The 22,000-nt window shown below is 49.1% G+C and overlaps 1 protein-coding gene across 2 annotated transcripts in view; it reads right to left on the reverse strand.

The window, feature by feature from the left end:
- Positions 1-22,000, reverse strand: part of TEX2 (testis expressed 2) — a 102,451-nt gene that overhangs the window by 33,609 nt on the left and 46,842 nt on the right. For both annotated transcript variants that reach the window (XM_055130042.1, XM_055130041.1), the window contains exon 2: positions 14,378-16,022. In XM_055130042.1, coding sequence (XP_054986017.1) covers positions 14,378-15,997 — 1,620 coding nt within the window. In that variant the 5' untranslated portion in view covers positions 15,998-16,022. The remainder of the gene's footprint in view (positions 1-14,377; positions 16,023-22,000) is intronic.

A 22,000-nucleotide genomic window follows, 5' to 3' on the forward strand; every position in this document is an offset into this window, starting at 1 on the left:
ATGCTCAGAGTAAGCAGCAGCCACGAAGAGGCTGTCATCTGTTTGGGTTTGTGTGTGTGCATGTTTGTGTTTGTTTCTTTTTTGTGCCAACCTGGCAGGCTCATGGATTACTCCTGGTTCTGCACCCAGGAATTAACTCCTGGTGGAGCTTGGGGGACCATACGGGATATTGGGGATCGAACCTGGGTTGGCTGCATGCAAGGCAAACATCCTCCCCGCTGCACTACTGCTCTGAATCCTCATCAGCTGTTTGTAAAGAAGCAAGAGCTATCAAAGCAATTAGGGAGCAAAAGGGACAAGTGGCATAATGGGCCCTACATGTCCCAAACATTAGCTTGGGTGGGTCCAGAAAAGCCTTTTTTATATATCCTGGGTTTACTGGGCCTAAAGTTCTGAAGACAACTAGATTCACAAAAAACTTGAAGTGGATCTGATTTTTCTGGACTTCTTCAGAACCATACTCAAAGCCAGATTTTCTTTCTTTTTTTTTTTTTTAAAAAACTTTTTGGGTCACACCCAGAGATGCACAAGGGTTACTCCTGGCTTTGAAGTTAGAAACTACTCCTGGCAGTGCTCAGGGGACCATATGGGATGTTGGAAATCAAACCTGGATCAGCCGTGTGCAAGGCAAATGTCCTACCCACTGTGCTCTCGCTCCAGTCCCAAAGCCAGATTTTCTTTCTTCTTTTTTAAATTTTATTTTCTCACTGTGAGCTAGGCCCTTACAAAACTGTTCATGATTAGGCTTCAGTCACATAGTGTTAAAACACTCCTCCCTCCACCAGTGTAACCAGTGTACATTTCCCAGCACCAGTGTCCCCAGTTTCCCTCCCATCCCCCCCCAAGCCTGCTTCTATGGCAGTCACTTCTCTCTCTCTCTCTCTCTCTCTCTCTCTCTCTGGACACTGTGGTTTGCAATACAGCTACTGAAAGGTTATCGTGTATATCCCCTTACTTACTTTTAACACTCAGTTCTTATCCAGCGTGATCATTTCCAACTATTATTGTCACACCGGTCCCTTCTCTGCCTTACCGACCCTTCGCCCCATACACATTTGTGGTAGATTCCAACTACTGACCAGTCCTCCTAGCCCCTTTTCCCTTGCCTTGGACAAAAATCAGGTTTTCTTCATTTGCAGAGCTAGTACAACCAAAAACAATCCGTGGGGGAGGGAAGGAGGTGCTGAGAGACTGAAATAGCAACTTGTGATCAGTGTCAGGCAAGACCATTTGGTGGAAGGCCCCCTGCTTCGATAACTCCTCTTGCGTCATTTGTCTGCGTGTGTGACTGCTGCGGAAGCAGAGGCCAGAGGCGGAGCAGGCTCAGGGCGCGAGTGAGATCTGAGGCCCGGCGTTGCATCCCAGCTGAGAGCCTCACTTAAGGGCTGCTCTGCACCACCAGAACTTCACTCCACTAGAGAACAAATATGTCAGCAACAATATCTCTACATAAGGAGTTTTCACTGAGTTCCAGTGATGTAAGTTTATAACAGACATGCCAAAAATGCTCATGGCACTTTTGCATGGGTAAAATGGTTGTGCACAAGCTTGAATGTTTGGATACAATTAGCAGGATTACAATTATCACTCAGATCCCGCCAGATTAGAAAAGTTGAGGGGCTGGAGCAATAGCACAGCGGGTAGGGCATTTGCCTTGCACACGGCTGACCCGGGTTCCATTCCCAGCATCCCATATGGTCCCCAGGGGTAATTCCTGAGTGCAGAGCCAGGAGTAACACCTGTGCATTGCTCAGTGTGACTCCCCCCCCAAAAAAAAAGCAAAAAAAAAAAAAGTTGAAGCAACGAAATACAGGCAACATATTACAAAGTTATTCTCAAACAAGTCTCTGAGAAACGATTAACTGCAAAGATTTTTTTCTTTTTGCAACTTGTAACACTGGACAGGTTAATCTGATCAGATAGAATTTTTTCTTTGATTTTATATGGAATAAACTTTTATTTATTATTATTTTTAATCTATTATTTTTAATTAAAATTTTTATTAGTGAATCAGTGTGAGGTAGCTACAGACTTACAACTTTTTGTGCTTGTGTTTCAGTCATACAATGCTCGAGTACCCATCCCTCCACCAGTGCCCATTCTCCACCACCAATGATCCCAGTATCCCTCCCACCCCCCCAACCCCCCACCTCTGTGGCAGGGCATTCCCTTTTGTTCTCTCTCTCCTTTTGGATGTTGTGGTTTGCAATAGAGGTATTGATGATCAGACAGAATTTAGGTTAAAGAAAAATTTCAGGACAAAATGAAAAATTCCCAAGTGCTTTCATTTTGTCTTTCCTAAGTCTGAAGATGCAGGCCTGACCAGCAATGCCCTGTCCAATGTGAACACACTGCGAATGCAACCATAAGGATGGGTCACAAAACAGAGCAATCAATTTATGTGCTTTGTATTGTTTTGGGCTACAACTGGCTGTGCTCAGGGCTTACTCCTGGCTCTGCTGAGATTACTTCTGGTGAGACTAAGGGGACCACATGGAGAGCCAGCGATTAAACTGGGGTCAACCATGTGCAAGGCAAGTGCCTTTACCGATGTACTATCACTTTGGCATTATGTCCACATGAAATAATGACTTTTTAAAAAATCTTATAGCTGCATTAAAAATGAAAAAAGGTCAAGCTCATTTTAGCTCTGTCTTTTAATTCAAATACCCAAATATGACCATTTCAACATGTAGTAGGTTTTTTTTTTCTTTTGGGGTCACATCTGGCAATGCACAGGGATTACTCCTGGCTCTGCACTCAGAAATCACCCCTGGTGGTGCTCAAAGGACCATATGGGATGCTGGGAATCAAACCCGGGTCAGCTGTGTGCAAGGCAAACGCCCTACCCGCTGTGCTATTGCTCCAGTCCCCATGTAGTAGGTTTTTTAAGTTTCTATTTTTATTCCTTGCTCTGCTCCATGGCCAAGCACGGCCAGCAGCTTCCGGGGGAAGCAGTAAGCGTCCGCCCATCCACTGGTGCCATCTCCTAGCCCAGACCCCCAGCGGTGAGAGAAAAGCCTTTCCTCGCTCTCACTGAGACACTTCAAACACAAATAGCTTAAGCTGAGTTTTACTAGGTGTTCCAGGAAAGTTAACAGAGAAGATAGTTTAAGAAATCATCAGTTGAGGGGCTGAAGCATTAGTACAGAGTGGTAGGGCCTTGCATGTGGCTGACCCGGGTTCAACCTCCAGCATCCCATATGGTCGCTCAAGCACCACCAGGAGTAACCCCTGAGTGCAGAGCCAGGAGCAACCCCTAAGAAAAAAAAGACCCAAAGAGAAAAAAAAAGAAAAAAGAAATTATCAGTTGAAACACTGTTGCAAACAAAACAAAACAAAATAAAACAAAACAAAACAAACCTGGGTAACATTTGAATCCAGAGTAAGAAAAAAGTAATCAGGAAAAAAGACTAAGGATTTTTCACTTCTGCAAGAACATAAAGAAAAATACTCTACGCGTCTGGTGAAGGACAGAATGAATGATGAACTTAATGCAGTACATACAAGATGCTGATTTACAATGTCACACCTAAAATCAAATGCCATCATAATGTGATACTACTTTAACTAAAAACTATTTCATACTCAACTTATGAACAAAGTTACAGGAAGCCTGTGCTCCAGCACATTCTTTGATTTTCAGCCAAGACGACAAGATAACAGCGCTTCAGGACATGTGTGCTGGGCGACCAGCCTTGTACCAGCTGCCCACTCCTTTTCCCAAAGGGATGGCGCATCCACGCTGAGAGCTCAGTCTTAAAGGCTGAGGAAACTCCAGGTAAGGAGGAAGCACCCACACCTGACCCTCACCCCCCACCACCCTCAGGGGGCCTTGGTGCAACTGGGGGGTGGGGCGCCACCTCTCTACACTTAAAGATGATCATGGGGACCATCATTGCTGAGCTGTTTTTCCCGAAAAGGCGGTGGTAGAGAAGTGAAGTTTGGGGACCTCTGGCTGCCAGCTCACTGCAAACAGAGCCATCACTCTGCACTAGGCAAACAATATGTTCTCAACTACTGTTCCTGGAAGATATTTTTTTCCTCAAGTTAATTTTTTTAATGATAGCACTACTATTGTTTTACACTTGTGGTGCTGCTATGCCATGCTCACCAAGAGAGTGCCCAAATCCCCCCACCATCAACCTGAGGTCAGCACCCACAGATGACAGCTCTGAGACAAAGCCCTGAGGTGCTCCTAGCTGGTCAACTGCAGCCGCCGCCCACGGTGCTTTGGGGAGCTGGTTTTCAGCCACATGGGCAGCTGGAGGAAGGGGGAGGGCTAGCCATTTCCTGAGTTCTCGCTGGGTTCTAGCTGTGTCCCCACCAGCTTTGAGTGAGATGTGATGGTCTTTCTTGGCTGACAGATACGGGTCATCCTCTGACACTCGCCGAATGGAACACAAATGCTAGAACCGCCTGGCTCAGTAGATGTGAGGGACAGAGTTCTAAGAATGACACAGTCCAAAACACACAACCCTTCCTGCCTCCCTAGAGATGAAGGCGAACAGCATGCAGCCTTGGAAGGGAATCCAGGAGAAAGCTTCTGAGGGCCCAGCCCTTCTGGGTTGGGGCTGGCTTACTGTCCTCCCAGTGGCCATCCTTCCAGAATCATCCTCGGCTGAGCTCCAAACAAAGGCTCCTTCCCTTTCATCTTTACATTTCCTCCTTCCTGCACTCTTGATTTTCTTTGCGTAAAGATCTCTCAGAGGCCACAGCTGCCCAAACCCATAAATACAACCCACGAACCAGGATTAGGCTTGTCTATCTTCTACTGTGAACAGTCTTTTGTTAGCTTGCAGGAAGCCTGCCGCAGAAACCAATCCTCATATGTTCAGTGAGAGTGGCTGAAGAGTCCCGCACGCCTGGGTTCTAGTCCAGGATTCACCGCTCCTGCACCATCCGCCCGGGAGGATGACTGCTTCATCCTGACACTTCGATGCTCCCACCTGCAGCAGGGTCTGGAACAGCTGGGTCCCAGCCTCAGGTCCCTCTGGGCCCCACCAGCTCACACTACAGCTTTCAGCAGCAATGACCTTTTCCAAGTTGGCGGCACTCTATCTGTACATAGCACAAGGAACCAATCTTTCACATACGAGTTTTTGTTTGATTTTGGGCCACACCCAATGATGCCTAGGGGTTACTCCTGGAGATGCTCAGGGGATTATACTGGGTGCCAGGGATCGAACCTGGGCCAACCATGTGGAAGGCAGGTGCCCTATCCACTATACTATCACTCTGGCCCTGGACATCAGATATTTTAAATATTATTACATATTTAAAAATTATAGGAATTCCTATTAAAAAATTCCTATATATCCTGGTGGCTGCCATCTTCCAGAACTCATTGGAAAATCCAGGTACAGGCCAGCATTGACGGCACACACCAGGCCTCATGGGACAGGGGAGGAGCCAGCCCTTCTCCCCGCCCCATGGGACCTTGACATGAATGCCCATGAACAGATCCCGGCTACTTAATAAGCTCCTTAATGGCCATGATCCCAGAGACACATAAAGGAATCTCGAAGCAGCTCTTGGTAGAAATCTCTCCAGACCCTAGTTATTAAAAGTGAATCTAATCAAAGTAGAGAGAGAGAGTAATGTGGAAATTATCTGCCACACAGGCAGGGGTAGGGTTGGGATGGGGGAGTATACTGGGGTTTTTGTTGGTGGAAAATGTGCACTGGTGAAGGGATGGGTGTTTGATCCCTGTATGACTGAGACTCAAACACGAAAGCTCTATAACTCTTCTCATGGTGACTCAATAAATTTAAAGATAGTAATACAAAATTAAATTAAATTAAAAAAATAAATAAAAATTCCTATGTGAGGGGCTGGAGATCTGCTTGAGAGAGATCAACATTTTCAAAGGTGGTCTATTTTGGTGATGGTGGGGAGCAGTACCTTTGAACCTCCGTATCATAAGTATTAACACTATTTTAACTGTGTCACCAAAACTACAATTTTCAAAGAACTATTCTTTTTAAAAAGTAGTCTACACTACTCAAAAGATGTGAGAGCACCCCCGCAAGGAAGTGGGCTCTCTGGTAAGCCTGTGAGTGAACAGGGCAGACATAACCCACACACCCCAACTTAGAATGACCCTCAGTAAGCACACATGTGAGCACAAAACCAAAGGAGGTTGCATGTGACCCTTGGCACCACAGTCACATGTGTGCACATGCTGAGTGGTGAAATGCCACCAGCAACAAGGGAACAGAAAAATGAATGAGTTATCTTCATTAAATAGATCAGATATAACTATTTAATTTCTTACCAAACTTAAAAAGGCACACATAATATAGATCCTAAAAGCCAATACCAAAGTTCTTAATTTGGACTATTTTAATAAGTAGTAAGTTTTATTCTAAAATGCACATAGTGAATTTAAACAGTTTGTGATATTCTAAACATTGAACAACATCAATGTTCCTGAAGTTATCATTTTTGTACACATGTAAAGTATAAAATATGGAAACACTCACAAGAATGTGTAAATATACCTAAAATTCTACTTAACAACCCATAAAATAATAAAGTTATTTGTGAATACTTTAAATTTCACGATATTAAAAATGGTTTTTGATAAATACCATATGGAGAAGTTATGGATGATAGCTCCACCCAGATCCCCAGTTTTCCAGTAGGTTGGCAGCCACACCCACAAACTCCCCCGGCACCATTAATCTCATCAATGGCCAAGATCCAGAGACTATAAAACAAGGCTCCCGGAAGAGAGTGACACAACCTTTCCTGGAATACGACCTCTTTATTTTGTTCCTTTCCCCGCCGCTCCGCCCGAAAGGCAGAGCCCAGCAAGCTACCTGTGATATATTTGATATGCCAAAAACAGTAACAACGTGCTTTTTGTGTTCCTGGAGTGAGCAGATGCCACTGGGCTACACTAGCACGTGATAGGGACAAATGAAGACATTACTGGTGCCCGCTCGAGCAAATCAATGAACAACAGGATGACAGTGATACAGTGATATCTGGACAGTGAGTTTCCACAGTTTTTGGCCCATGGACCAGAACCAATGGTCTAGCTAGAGTGGCCAGTATGAGAGTGGCATCGAAGGGTGGCACTGAGCTAAATTTGCTCATATTAGCTAAATCTGTTCACAAAGCACAAGCGAGCTGGACTGGCCGGTGCCCTCAGAGTCAAGAAGGGCAGGTCCAGGGGTCTAAGTGGGGCCCAAGGAAAGAAACAAGTTGAGATGGGAAGTGACTGCCCACGGGAAGCTGGGGGTTCCTTTGAAGAGTTCAGAGGCATCGCTATTCCCAAAGAGAAACGTTGAGTTACATATGCACAAAATGGCATCGCCCCCAAAATTATAAAACCTCAGAAGGGACGAAAAAAGGCCACAGCTTCTTCACACATAGTGGAATGAGAGCGTTCTTATCTCAGGCCGAGAGAAAGCACGGGTTTCCTGCCTCCAGCCGGGCTCTTTCCTGACCATGAGGCGTGTGAATGGAAATTCAGACTCACGAGGCTGCCCCCGGCCCCACGCAGGCACATACAGACCGGGTGGTGGGAGACTGAGGTGAGAAGGCAGACGCGCGTGATGCTCCTGTCCCCCTAATGTGCCCCCTAATGCGCACCCTGACGCCCACACTGGGCACCTTTACAGAAACAGCTTCCTAGTACAAACTCCACCGCTTCTTGATACCAATAATCAGTCCGCTTTTTCTCCTGGGACTTGGCCAACTTCCTGGAGTAAGTAATCATGGAATTTCCAAAGCTACATGGTCAAATATCATATATTTTTTTGGGGTGTGTGTGTGTTTGAGTCATACTTGGCAGTGTTCAGGGGTTATTCCTGGCTCTGCACTCAGGAATTACTCCTGGTGGTGCTCAGGGACCATATGAGATGCCAGGGATCGAACCCAGGTCAGCTGCATGCAAGGCAAGCGCCTACCCACTTTTCTATGGCCAGGACCCAAATATCAGATCTTGAGGGCAGGGCAGCAAGTCCCAGGCCTTAACCCCTCCTCGTAGGAGGTCCCACTATCTACTGTTCATCTGTTTTCCAGATATTTCCCCAGCTTGTTCTGTCATGGGACCTGAGAGTCGGTCTAAAGAAGTGCAGAATATAGATAGCAACTCATCCCATTCAAACAACTAAAATAAAATTCCGCGATGCTCTCCACCCACACCAGTGAGGCTCAGACAAGCGTGTTCCTCCTGACGCTGGAACTGTGAAAATGGAGACAGAACACTTGGCGGGTGGACAAAGGCCACAGTCAGGCGGCTGCAGCTGGCTGACCCTGACGCTGATTCTGTTTGGTCCTGTGATGCCGTTTGGAAAAGGTCAGGGGTTTCACTTCAATCCCCCACTAGGTTCGAAGGCCAGATCTGGCTCAGAGTATAAGCCGCAATCTATGAAGAGGCTCATTTAATACTTGAAAAGATTTAAAACTGCAATTAACCCTGTGCAGAATGACAACGTCTGAGGAGCACAGCTGAGCTCCCTTTCAGGCCTTGCTCAGGCGAGGTCAGGGCCAGGCTCTCGTGACACTGCGCTGCAGAGACAGCGGCATTAGAGGCTGCCTGACACTCAGCACTCCTGCCTCAGTGAATCTGTCAGGGAAGCAGCAAGTCTTAATCCCAAGAACAGAGCCAGAACATGCAGCCCTTCCAACCAATCCCCCTCCCTCCCTCCCTCCCTCCCTCCCTCCCTCCTCCTCCCTCCCTCCCTCCCTTCCTTCCTCCCTTTTTCCTCTCTTTCTTTCTTTCTTTTTTGCTTTTTGTGTTATACCGGCAATGCACAGGCATTAATCCTGGCTTTGCACTCAGGAATTACTCCTGTTGGTGCTCAGGGGACCATATGGGATGCTAGAAATCAAACCTGGGTTGGCTGTGTGCAAGGCAAATGCCTTACCCGCTGTATTATCGCTCCAGTCCCTACAACTGCATGTTTTTCTTTTTTTTTGTATCTGAGCTGCACCCAGCAGTGCTCAAGGATCACTCCTGGCAGGGCTTATAGGATGAGATTGGGTGCTGGGATTGAACTCGGGTTGGCTGTGTGAAAGGCAAGCACCCTACCCGCTGTACTATTGCTCCAGCCCTGCAACTCATTTCTTAAACAAAAACGTAATTTCTTTTCCCTTGTTCCCTAATCTAAAACATAAGCAGGATTTTCTCTTAAGCAGGTTTAAGCCCTTTCTGCTGTGTATTCATGATTTGGAACTAAACTGAGGTCATCAGTTAAAACATAATTTCATGGCTGGAGATGTAGCTCAGTGTTCTGTAGAACACTTGCCTGGAAAGTGAGAGGTTCTGGTTTCACTGCCGTCACCACAAAAGCAGCAGGGAAAATAATGCAACACAGACATTTATCAATATGACAGACACTTCAGGATACTGTAAGAACAGTTTACTAAACTTTATAGGACATTAGATTAAAATTTCATCTTAGCCACCAAAGGCAAACAGACCTATAGACATATGAAATTCCTACTATGAGGGCTTCATACAAAAACAGTCAACATTCAAAATAAATGCTGTGTGAAGACATCATGAAGAATATTTTCACGAGGGCCAAAAAAACAGTCCAGGAGGTAAGGCTCTGGCCTTGCAGGCAGCCAACCAGAGTTTGATCTCCAGCTCTGCATATGGTTCTTCATGCACTGAGCACAGAACCAGGGGGGCTGCTGAGCACTGATGGGCATGGCCCAAACACCCTTCCCTAAATTTCTAGGGGCTGAAGAGATCACAGCTCAAAGGGCTGTGCACAAGCATCTCAGGAGGGAGGCCTGGCTTTGACCCCCAACACTACCTGGCCCTCTGAGCACTGCCTGGAACACTACTAGGTGTGGCTTCAAAACCAAACAAAAGGAAAAGATTATCTCGGGCCCTAGAGATAGTATAGCGGGTAGGTCACTGGCCTCGAATGTGACCAATCAGGGTTTGATCACTCATGGTATCCTAAACACCGCCAGGAGTAACTTCTGAGCACCGCTGGTTGTGGCCACAAAACAAAACAAACAAAATCAAGCAAAAAACAAAAAAGGAAGAAAGGAAGAAAGAAAGAAAGGGAAGGAAAGAAAGAAAGAAAGAAAGAAAGAAAGAAAGAAAGAAAGAAAGAAAGAAAGAAAGAAAGAAAGAAAGAAAGAAAGAACATTTTTAAAAGTGCATTTGTGGAGGAAGCTGGAACATTCAAACTTTCCAAAAAACAGAGCCAGGATTAGCCCCCAAGCACCACTAGAAGAGACCTAACCTCTCCCTGCATAAAAGATTCACTCAAGGGGCTGGAGTTATAGCACAGCGGGTAGGGCGTTTGCCTTGCACACGGCCGACCGGGTTCAATTCCCAGCATCCCATATGATCCCCTGAGCATGGCCAGGAGCTCTTCTCATGAAATAAAACTCCCAGGAGGCGGCCCTCCAGGGGCTGCTGCCTGCAGTGATGCCCTTGGACTTAGCGGCACTCTCACGGCTCTCCACGGAGAACCAGCAGCTGAGGAGCAGACTCTGTGAGTTCTTCCAGGAATGGTGGGACGAGCTCTCTGGCCTCTGTTCCAGGAAGCTTAGACATCCAGCGGCTGATAAGGTGGGGTCCAGGGCAGGAGCGGGCCGAGCAGCAGGAAGCCTAATCAACTGCTCACCCATCTTTGAGAACAGCTACTATTTGGCTGCAAACTGGCCCTCTAGGCCCCTCTTCCTATACGCTCATCACTACTGCAGCATCCTTCTCACTACAGATTTAGTCTGCAGCATAAAGGGAATGACAAAAATCAATGGAATAACATGCACAAAAGCTCTACTTCCAGGGCTGGAACAATAGCACAGCGAGTAGGGTGTTTGCCTTGTATGCAGTCGACCTGGGTTCGATTCCCAGCATTCCATATGGTCCCCTGAGCACTGCCAGGGGTAATTTTGAGTGCAGAGACAGGAGTAACCCCTGTGCATCACCAGGTGTGATCCAAAAAGCAAAAAAAAAAAAAAAAAAAGTTCTACTTCCCTCCCCTGATCCCCCTTTTGAAAAGTCACAGAAGACCTGTAATGCTCCTGACTTGTTATGGAGCCAATAAAGACACCACCAGGCTCTCAGCCTAAGTCGCAAGGCCTCCTGGATGCCTCAGTGAGAATGTATATGGCTCAGAGGTGTGCAAACATGTGGTCTTGGCAAACAGTCGTCAAGCACGACCCCCCCGCCTGACTGATGGGGTTCGCAGTGTGGGTCTCTGCAGGGAATATGCAGAACCACTGTGGTGGGGCTGCACCTCCCATTAGCTATCCTTCCTGGGCGTGTTTTCGAGGCCCCTCTATTGGGGAAGTGAAAAAATTTTTAAAAGCCTGCTCATGCTGTAGGGCACAGGCCTGACGAATGGGAGGCCCCGGGCGCTCTGCTGGTTGTGGGGTCCAGAGCACTGTGACAACAACAAAGTTTTCACACTTGCCCTCAAGGAGAGCAGCCCTCCCCAGAGCCTTCAGATGGGACGGCCGCACAGAAAACAACTCACACACTGCACTGCTCTCCGTGCAGTCAGCTCCACTCACACTGGAGCCAAGGCCCCTTTGCTGTGGCACTTGAAGGCAGGAGGCAGACGAGAAATCTAAATCTTAGAGTTGCCACCATTCCCCCGCCCCACCCCCCCCAGCCTCGGAAAGCAGGAGGCAGCACTGTCTTAGCACTGGGAAGAGAGCACTGGGAAGAGAGCACTCATCTACAGCTTCCAAGCCACAGCCACTACAGGCATGGCCACCAGGCATGGATCTCCCACCCCCTAAAGAAGGAAAAATTAGGTGCATTTCTAGGAACAATCTACAAGGAAAATGACAATCAACTCCATGGACAATAACATCAAAAATAAAACATTTAGAAATTAACTTAGGTAGAAGATTTGTACTTGAAAACTAGAAATACCACTGGAGGGAAAAAAAAAAAGACAATGAAAATACATCTTATGTTCATGGGCTGGGAGACCTAGAAGACCACTAAAATGCCCATGCTACAGAAGCAGTCTAATTCAATGTCAGTGCACTCCTATGGTATCCAGTGATTTATATATGTGTATGTGTGTGTGTATGTATATATATATATATGTATATATATATATATCTCCTAAAATTCTTATGGAGTTATAAGGATTCACAGCTAGCAAGGGCACTCTTGAGAAAGAACAAAACTGCAAGTTTCACACCTGATTTCACAACTTACTATAGAAGCTGCAGTAACAAAAATAATGTAGGACTGGCACAAAGACTAAATGCAAAATCTAGAGCCCCAAATGAGCCTTTATACACATATGTATTTATATATACATATATTTTCATTGCAGGTATATATAATTATATTTTATAATATTTTTATTCACTGTCATCCCGTTGTTCATCAATTTTCTCAAGTGGGCACCAGTAATGTCTCCATTGTGAGACTCGTTGTTACTATTTTTGGCATATCAAATATGCCACGGGTAGCTTGCCAGGCTCTGCCATGTGGGCGGGATACTCTTGATAGCTTGCCGGACTCTCCGAGAGGGGCGGAGGAATCAAACCCGGGTCAGATGCATGCAAGGCGAACGCCCGACCCGCTGTGCTATTGCTCCAGCCCATTTTTATTATATATGTATATATTATATATAATATATGTACTGTAGCATATCCAAAAATAGTAACAAGTCTCACAATGGAGATGTTATTGGTGCCCGCTCGAGCAAATCGATTAGCATTGGGATGACAGTGATACAGTGATACAGTACCGTAGCACTGTCATCCCGTTGTTCGTTGATGTGCTCGAGCGGGCACGAGTAACGTTTCCATTGTGAGACTTCTTGCTACTGTTTTTTGGCATCTCGAATATGCCCACTTGAGAAAATTGATAGCTTGCCAAGCTCTGTGGAATATATGTACATAGTCTATATAATTTGTATCTAACTTTTATTTCTTATTTGTTTGGGGAGTCACACCTGGAGGCACTAAGCTATTTTGGCTCTTTGCTCAGGGGTTGCTCCCTGGCATTGTTGGGGATCCATGTGGTGTTGGAGTCAAATGATTTTTGACAAGGGTACCAACACCCTATAGGTAAAGAATAGTCTTTTCTACAACCAGTGCTAAGGAAGCTGTTGCTCGAATGCCAAAAAGAATCAAGCTAAGACCACAGACAAGAAGGGCTCAAGGAGTTGTGGCGGAGCTTATAGAGAGCTTGCTTGTATGACTGAGGTTCTGTGTCTGATTTCCAGCACCAAAAACCAAAATAAAACTGCCCTCAGAATGGATCTACATGTAAGGACCTGCATATAAGACCTAAAACAGGTCTGGAGAGATAGCACAGTGGGCAGGAAGCTTGCCTTGCACATGGCTCACCCAGATTCCATCCCTGACCCTCTACAGGATCACCCAAGGTCCACCAGAAGTGTTCCCTCAGTGCAGAGGCAGGAGTCAGCCCTGAGCACTGCTGGGTGTGGCCCCAAAACAAAACAAAAAACAACCAAAAAAAAAGATGAAAGAGAGAGAGGAATGGACAGTAGTGAAGGCCACAGAGCAGTGTGAATGTATTTAATTCTGGGGGCAACATACATCAGAATGGCTAAAATGATGTGTCACACTATGTTTCCTTTACCATTAAAAATACATAGATATATTTATGTGCCTATAACTTATGTCTGTAAAAGATGCAATGATGCATTTTCACTGCGCATATATTGTTAAACAAACATAATAACTGGAAACTTTTTTAAAAATAACCAAACTTTTTTTTTTTTTTTTTTTTTTTGCTTTTTGGGTCACACCCAGCATTGCACAGGGGTTACTTCTGGCTCATGCACTCAGGAATTGCTCCTGGCGGTGCTCGGGGGACCATATGAGATGCTGGGAATTGAACCCAGGTCGACTGCGTGCAAGGCAAACGCCCTACCCGCTGTATAACCAAACTTTTTAATAAGCAAAAGTACAGATGGATGTCCTGGTATTTTCTTCTGGACCCTTCTGGATCATCTGGGGACCCCTCAAGAGCCCACAGCCTGGCATCTGACATATGCTGAATGGTGGTACCACCACACAGAGAGCCTGCATGGGAGACTGAGGTTGGTTGTGAATTGTCCTCCTTGTTCCCCTTCCCCTCTCTTACACTGGCAGGAGTCTTCACCCTAAAATGAAATACTCAGCTTAACCCATTCCCAGCACATGGGTTAAAACAGCAAATCCCTGGGCAGCTTGGCGCGACAAACATGGGAACTGTGGGTAACTGCTCCTCTCTAGAACCATGCAGATCCCTGGAAACACTAGTTGGTAGATCAGTGAGGCTTTGGCTTCAAGTGTACCTGGTGAGTCCCTCAAGAGCCTGGAGAAAACAGAAATCTCTGTCTTCCCAGGAGTGCCTGGGCAGAAACCAAGCAATGGAGTGAACACTTACCGGGGAGGCAGGAGTGCTTACCTTCAGTATTTCCGGTTCTTTGATATCCAGAGATCTTGAGTTCCAGTGTTGCTGAGTTTTATGTAATGTGTGAGATTTGTGAGCACTTGGTGGTGTAAAAAACCAAATCAGGCAAACCGCAGTCATGAATCCAAGCCCGATTCCCAGAAAGAGTCCGCTGACGTACACGGGGAGGGGGAGGATGAGGTACGCGTAGACACACATTATAAAGAAGCCCAAGGTCTTCACTGGTAGCTCGGGGCGCTGCAGGACCAAGTCCCTCTCCTCGTCGCTGTCGAGGGCCGCCCCGTCGTCCGCCAGCCCCTCGGGCTTGAGAGGGAGGTCGGGGAGCTTGTCGGCCTTCTTCTCCTCCTCTGTTTCCAAATCAAAGTCCTCACTGTAGAGCTCGCAAAACTCCTCGTCTTCCTTGCTCACTAAGGCGGACAGAGAGCACTTCTCGAGGACCAGAGACCCGGTCTTCAGGCCCAGGTCCTTCAGGCTGCTCCCCTGGGAGCTCTTCCCTTCCGCCCCCCTGGCGGGCTCGTCAGTGCACTTCGGGGGGTCGTTTCGGGGGCCGCTGGGGTCACTGCCGGAGCCGTCCCCCTCCGAGTCACACTCCTCTTCCTTGATGCTGTAGCTGTGATTGCTTTCCAAGTGGCCGTTCAGGCCAGACAGACTGGAGAGCTCGGAAGCACTGGAAGATAAGGCTTTGGGCCTATGGCTGCCGCTTTCCTCCCCGATGATTTTACTCAGGAGCTGGAAAGGCTCGTAGATGACCTCGGAGAGCCGGCGCTTCGTGTCTTCGATCTTCGCCTCCATTTCGGGCACTTTGAAAAAGGAGCGCGAGTCGGAGGGGGAGGTCAGGGGCGAGGACGGGGCGGTTTTGGAGTCCCCCCCGGTGCTCCGCGGCTGCGTGAGCTGCTTGAACAGGTGCAGGTTCAGCTTGGAGTCGGGGGGCTTGTAGGACACGGCGTCCGTCTCCTGCCTGGAGGTGTCGGTGGACAGGGACTTGACGAGGGTCTTCATCAGGTGCCTGTGCCGGGAGGGCTGCGGGGACTCCTTTGGCTCCACCTCGGTTGACAGGGACTTCACGAGGCTCATGAAGGGCTTCGCGCTGGAGAGGGCGGAGGATGAGGCACTGGACGAGAGCACGGGTGACTTGGACGGGGAGGACAATGGCGAGGAGGAACTGGTTTTCTGCTCGGAAAGGGAAGACACACTGGGGGAGCTAGCTAAGGGCCCCGACGAAGACGACACGGGCGACAGGCCCGCTGGCACTGGACTTAATACTTGGGCTGCGGGAGAAGGGGTCTCCAGCAGCTTGACAGTGTTCTCGGAGACGGGCAGGATGGCGGGGGACACGGCCACCCCATCGGCCAGGCGGGGCTGGACATGGCCACCCTGGAGTTCAAAGTCAAGGTCTTCCTTGGCTTCGAGGCCTGTCACAATGCTTTGGTCGTCCAGCCCCTCGCCAAAATGCTCCCGGAACTCCTCCTCCTCTTCCTCCTCCTCCTCGCCGGCCGCCGAGAAGTGGATGGCGATGGTGTCGCGGGACACGGACCTCTGCACGTGCACTCGGGGGGCCGACGGTTTGGGCATGTCACTGGGTTTCCCGGCATGGCGACCATCCAGACTTGTCATTGCTGGCTTCACAAGGGCTCAGGCTCTGAAAGCAGGAGGGCAGCAGAGTTAGCGGGCGTCTCACCATGGGGAGGGTGGGGGGGACACAGCGGGTGATGCGTCCCCTTGGAGGCTGGCGGCCGTTTCCCACTCAGGCAGGTTGAATGATTCCATTTTCGCTAGGTTAAGCCCCAGCGGGCCCCGCTCTTCTATGAACAGACTACAGAGGGGTTGGCAATACCACACCCCCATCTCACTCGCTTCCCAAGGCTGAGTAATCATTCCCTCCCTCTTGACGGGCTCGTTTCTAGCAGAAAGCCTCTATTTCAAGAGGCGCCTGCCCAACAGATGGTTCCGGTCTTACTTCTGAAGTGCAGCAAGGTAAAATGCAGTGCCGCGGTGACCGTGAAGAATGGAGCCCCCAGCGGTCACCCGTTTCCAGCTCAGGAAAGCTCTGGGCGCATCACGGCGGCGGCCCTCCTCACAGGGATGTGACTGGGCTCTCCACAAACACGCGACCTCGCCATCACAGAACCGAGTGTGTCAAGGGACATGTGTAAATTCACTGCTGTGACCTGGTGGCTCCTTTCTGCCCCAACGAGGAGGAACCCTCAGTCATTCTCAGGGAGGCAGCCCTGAGGGCCTGACCTGGGGCTGAAGCCTCAGGGAGGAGCTAACACCCTCACAGGAAAGGGGACCCTCGCCACACGAGAATTCTCCAGAGGTTCCGGTGAGAGACCCCAATGTGCCCTCAGCCCTCCGGGATCTAGTTATCTCACTGGGAGACAATAGGCATCAGAGAAACATCAGCAAAAGACCCCAAAGCCCCCAGCTCCGCACCTGGCACCCCCTGACTCTTGTGGGCACCAGGGATCACGACAGACCTGGCAGGAGAAAAACGAATCCTGTGATCTGGAAAGACACTGCTCAAGAAGGCCTGGGGGCAGCCTGCACAACTGTGAGATCTGGATCACACTGACGGTGGGACCCCCATGGCCTCTGACCCGGATGGGGAAACAGCAGGAGTGAGGGCGGGGGAAGCTTGCCTTGGGGGTCTATGCCCTCCCTCCAGGAGACAGGTGTGAGCAACGGGGAGAGGAGGCAGGTGCTCCTTCTCCAGCACACAGGACAGGACAGCCAAGTGCTCACAGGCATCAGAACCCTCATCTTTAACGGGCACTCGGCAGGGTCCTCTACTCCGAAACACTAACACGCTGGCGTTCCCAGGCAACCATACAACAGGACACACCTACAGAAGATGTCTTCCATACACAACCAGCACTGATGCTTGCTTCTTTAGTTTGCAGATTTCCTATCTTTGAGTCATCTCCAGGGAGTTACATTTAAACCGTCCAACTGATAGCAGGAGCTGTAGGGTGGGGGGTAAGGGGGGCAGGGTGGGGGGTGGAGTACAAGTCAGTGGTTGCTGCTGGCTCGCCAGAGACAGGAAAACAACGGAGGGGCCAGCCAACCACCAGGACACAGCTAAACGACATGTCCTCTGTTATCTGTGAGAGAAATTACTTTCATAAAAACTTCCCAACAGAGGCTTTTGCTGGCACCTTCCTGAGCCTCAGGCTCTCTTACTGTACCAGGATCGGGAACAGGGAATAGTCGCTATCAATCAGGGGCAGCAATTTAAATTCAGGCCTGGGCAGCAAGCTGAAAGGACCCAGCCCTGGTCCGGGACAAGCCTTCTCTGTTACCTGTAAACCGACAGAGATACGGACTTAGAAGAAAAACAGTGAAACATATGCTCTTCATTTAACTGTCACCTAGTTTATTAAAGGGTAATTTAAGAAGAGACTTTCGTACTTGACAATTTTCAGTAGGCTGAAAAAGAAGCTTGATCTAAATTGCTCTGAGAACATCAAGGCTGAGCTGCCAGGCTTTCCTCCCTGCAGCAAAGGCTGCAAGGGGCGCAGGGGAGCATGACTCGGCGGGGGGGGGGGGGGGAGCAGAGAGCGAGGCTGGAGGGGCACCCCTAGAGTTGAGCTGGCCTGGGAATTTGCAGAGCCAGGCCCGGTCAGGGCCCGGTAGAATGCTGCAGTGTCCTAAAGCAGCTGGGCGAGGCCCCAGGAAAGTGAGCTGGGCGCGGCCCGGGGGAGCCCAGGGGAAGGGGAAGGGCTTTCTTACACACAGCTGCGCCCCTGATGTGACATGGGGTTAAGGGCTCTGCCAGCCACAGACCAGATCACCTCAAGCCCTGCAGCCACCAACAGGGCTGCAGCTGGGCCCCACGCAGAGCTGGGTGCCAGGCGGGGCCCCATTCCTAGTCTTTCTCCAGGACTTTCTTCAGAGGTTCGGAGTAAACCCACCCCCCGACCCCCCGCGTGCCCTCCCATCAGCACCGGCCAGAGCCAACTCTCCTTCTCCAGGCGTTCTCCAAGCTGGTGGGGGTGAGCACAGGCCGCTCCTTTCGAGACAGAACTCAGGGGGGCTCTGGGCGCGCCTGCACGAGGGGATCAGACCAAACAAAGGCTGCTCTGCGGCCGGCGGACATGCTGGCTCCCCAACTGGGCGTGAGCCAAGACAGTCCCAGGCTGGGGCTTCCGGACCCCCAGCTCAGCTGGTCCTCCCCCACCTCCCGGAGACCACTCCAAGTCACCGCTACCCCCACTCCTCCCTGTCACCGGCTCCTGAGCCAGGAGTGCCCGGGCCTCAGTTGCCAGCCTCGCAGCCCAGCCAAAGCCCAGCTAGAGCACATGACAGACCGGGGGGTCTTCCCCGGGTCTGTCCGAGGAGGGGGTGGGAGGGCAGTAAGACACGGTCCTTTGACCCTGGTATCCTGGTGCCTTTTCCTGGCAGCTCCAGCCTGTGGCAGGCTCAGTCTGACTTATCCCCTGCCCTGGCCTTAGTTCCCTCAGTTTGCCTGGTTCCCTCCTCCCAGGTGTCAGGAGCTCAGCTGTCAGCCATCAGCATGAGAACAGCTGCAGGGAAGAAAAGGGATTGGAGAGATACCACAGCGGTTGGGCATTCACCTTGCATGCAGCCGACCCGGGTTCAATTCCTCCGCCCCTCTTGGAGAGCCGGGCAAGCTATCGAGAGTATCCCATCCACACAGCAGAGCCTGGCAAGCTCCCCGTGGCGTATTTGATATGCCAAAAACAGTAACAACAAATCTCACAATGGAGACATTACTAGTGCCTGCTCGAGCAAACCGATGAACAATGGGAGGACAGTGCTAGAGTTATTCCTTAGGCTTCTCCTGAAAATCTATTATTATAAAGGAAAAAACAAACCAAAAAAACTCTCTGCCTTCTACTATAAACTGGGAAGAGAGAAGGAAAGAAAGCAAAAATAATAGAAAGAAAGAAAATTAAATAATGAAATCAAGAAAGAAAGGAAAGAATGTATGAAAAGAAAGGAGAAAGAACATTAAATAAATTCTGAAAGAAAAAAGCAGGCAGACAGACAGGCAGGCAGACAAGCTTATCTGGTCCTTCGGAGCTGAGACGCTGCCCCCACCAGGTCTCCTTCTGAAGCCCAGGCAAAGCACAGACCTGGGCTGTTACTGCTTGCAGGGGCAGGGCCTGTGGCTCACACGGGCACAGAGGCTGATTTCCAACATGCAAACCAAAGTTGGACCTACCAGAGTGCTCCAAAGACCAAGCTGGGGAGCCACCAAGCGAAGGGGGGGTGGCGCCCTGATCTGAGGTCTGGGGAGGCAGGCGCCTTCTGCTGGCAGTAACAGCGAATTCAACACTTTAAGAAGCAACCTTCTGGAAAGCATGGACTGTGGCCCCACCAACTGCGTAAGGAATAACCAGGCTGGAAGTAAGGCAAATGGGAACACGGAGAGAGGAGCTGCAGGGATCTTCTCCTGTACTCGATATCCTGGCGGAGTCTGGCAAGTTGGAACTGCACTAGTGACCTCCTTAGTAAAATCAAGGTCCAGGGCTGGCCAGAGCTGAGCATCAGTAATAGGAAACCCAAGCCAGAAGCAAGGTGAGCCAGGTCCACCTCTGAGAGATGGACCAGTTCCACCACGAACCTCCTACAAGCTGGTCTCAGACCAGCAGTGACACACCTCCACCCAAGCCAAACCACCTCCCCAAAAAAGCACTTTTTTTTTGGGTCACACCCGGCAACGCACAGGGGTCATTCCTGGCTCATGCACTCAGGAATTACCCCTGGCGGTGCTCAGGGGACCATATGGGATGCTGGGATTCGAACCCGGGTCGGCCGCGTGCAAGGCAAACGCCCTACCCGCTGTGCTATCACTCCAGCCCCCCAAAAAAGCACTTCTGCCCAAGGTGTCACGTTAGCCCTGGAAATACTTTTTCAAATACAAGGAATAGAACATCATCTAAGGGAACCGAGAAGATTAGGAAACAAAGATGGGGTACATCATTTAGCAGAAGCGGCGGGCACAGATATGCAGAGAGAATTTTCAGCAGGCAGAGTGGTTGACAGCCTGAGAGGGGGCACAGATGTGGCGTGGCACGAGTGGTAGACCACATGCCTTACAGAGGGTTGATCTCTGGTACTGCACGTCCCTAACCCCTGACCCCAAGCCATTAGGTGTGGCCCCCCATAACAAGAGGGACAACAAAAGAACTAGAAATTTGAGACTAGAGGGTCGATATGGGGCTGACAAAAGGGGGCAGATGGGAAAGAAACGGAAGAGTGGGACCGGAGGAGCAGACGGAAGATGCTGAGGAGGGCGGAGAAAACAGAGAAGGAAACCCACACTGAGGCCAGAGGTGAGGGTCTGGCTCTGAGAAGGCAAGCGAGCAATGCCAAAATGCAGATAACGTCCCTCTCCCAAAGATGCCCATGCCCGATCCCCAAAAGCTGTGAATGCTGCCACCCATGACAACAGCGACTTGGCAGATGTGAATCTGACAGGAGAGGACGATCCTGGATATTTGGTGGGCCGGTGTAAGCCCAGGGTCCCTAAAAGGTGGGAAAGGGAGAAGACTCCTGGGAGGAATAACGGCAAAAGCGCAGGGTTGGAGTGACACAAGGACGAAAGGGGCACACGCTAAGGGTCAAAGATGGCCTTGAGAGGTTGGAAAGGGCAAGGAAGTGGAGTTTTCCTATAGGGCCACCAAAGTAGATGCAGAACCTGCCAAAGCACTGATTTCTGAACTTCTACCTCCAAACTTATAAGATCTGTGTCATTTTAAACCACTACATTGTGGCAATTTGCTATGAAAAGCAGAAGGAAACTAACCCAGGGAGGTACCGAGACAATGTCCCTGGGCAGGAGATGGCTCGGGGCAGGAGCCCAGGAGTCAAGTCCAGCAGGGTCTCCGGCACGGGGCTGAGAGTAATCCCTAGCATCACTCAGTTTGGCCCCCTAACAACCAAAAAAATGCACTTGAGGCTAATCAGCTTGCTTAAGTAATCGGGATATATTATCAGGAAATTTCATTTTGTGTAGATTCCAGTTGTCACAGTACAAAGTATATGTATTAGAAAAATACCCCACCAATTTTCTCTATTGATAATATCTGATCTCTAGGACGTACTTCTGAAGATACAAAAATAGAAAGGAGAGCCTTATACTAAAACAAGTCTTGAGAAATAACCAGTTAAAATACCGAGAAAAAGAAAAATAAGCAATGAAAAAAATCTGGCTTACTTTCTACGGCCAAAGTTTCACCCTTCGTGCAAAAGAATTGGATAAGGAAAAGTTGGATCTTTTCCTTATATCATTCTAAAAAACTAAAAATGGATTGAAAATCTAAATGTTAGATTTTAAATTGCCAAAAATACTGAGGAGATCCATGACACTGGATTTGGCAAACTTTTTGTGGATAAAATAGATCCAAGGGGCCACATCTAAATTTAAAACTTTTATGTAAAAAAGGTCATAATAACAGAGCAGAAAAAATATCTGAAAATCATGTGTCTGATAAGTGAAAACTAACCAGGATAGAGGAGGAAATCCACAATTAATCAATTGGAAAACAACTCAATAAAAAACTGCAGGGAGACAGGCCAGCAGGTAAGGCACTGGACGTGCATGCATCCAGTCCTGGTTCCATCTCCGGCATCACATACGGTTCCCCAAGT

Source organism: Sorex araneus, chromosome 3, assembly GCF_027595985.1.
Source record: "Sorex araneus isolate mSorAra2 chromosome 3, mSorAra2.pri, whole genome shotgun sequence".
Classification (NCBI taxonomy): Eukaryota; Metazoa; Chordata; class Mammalia; order Eulipotyphla; family Soricidae; genus Sorex; species Sorex araneus.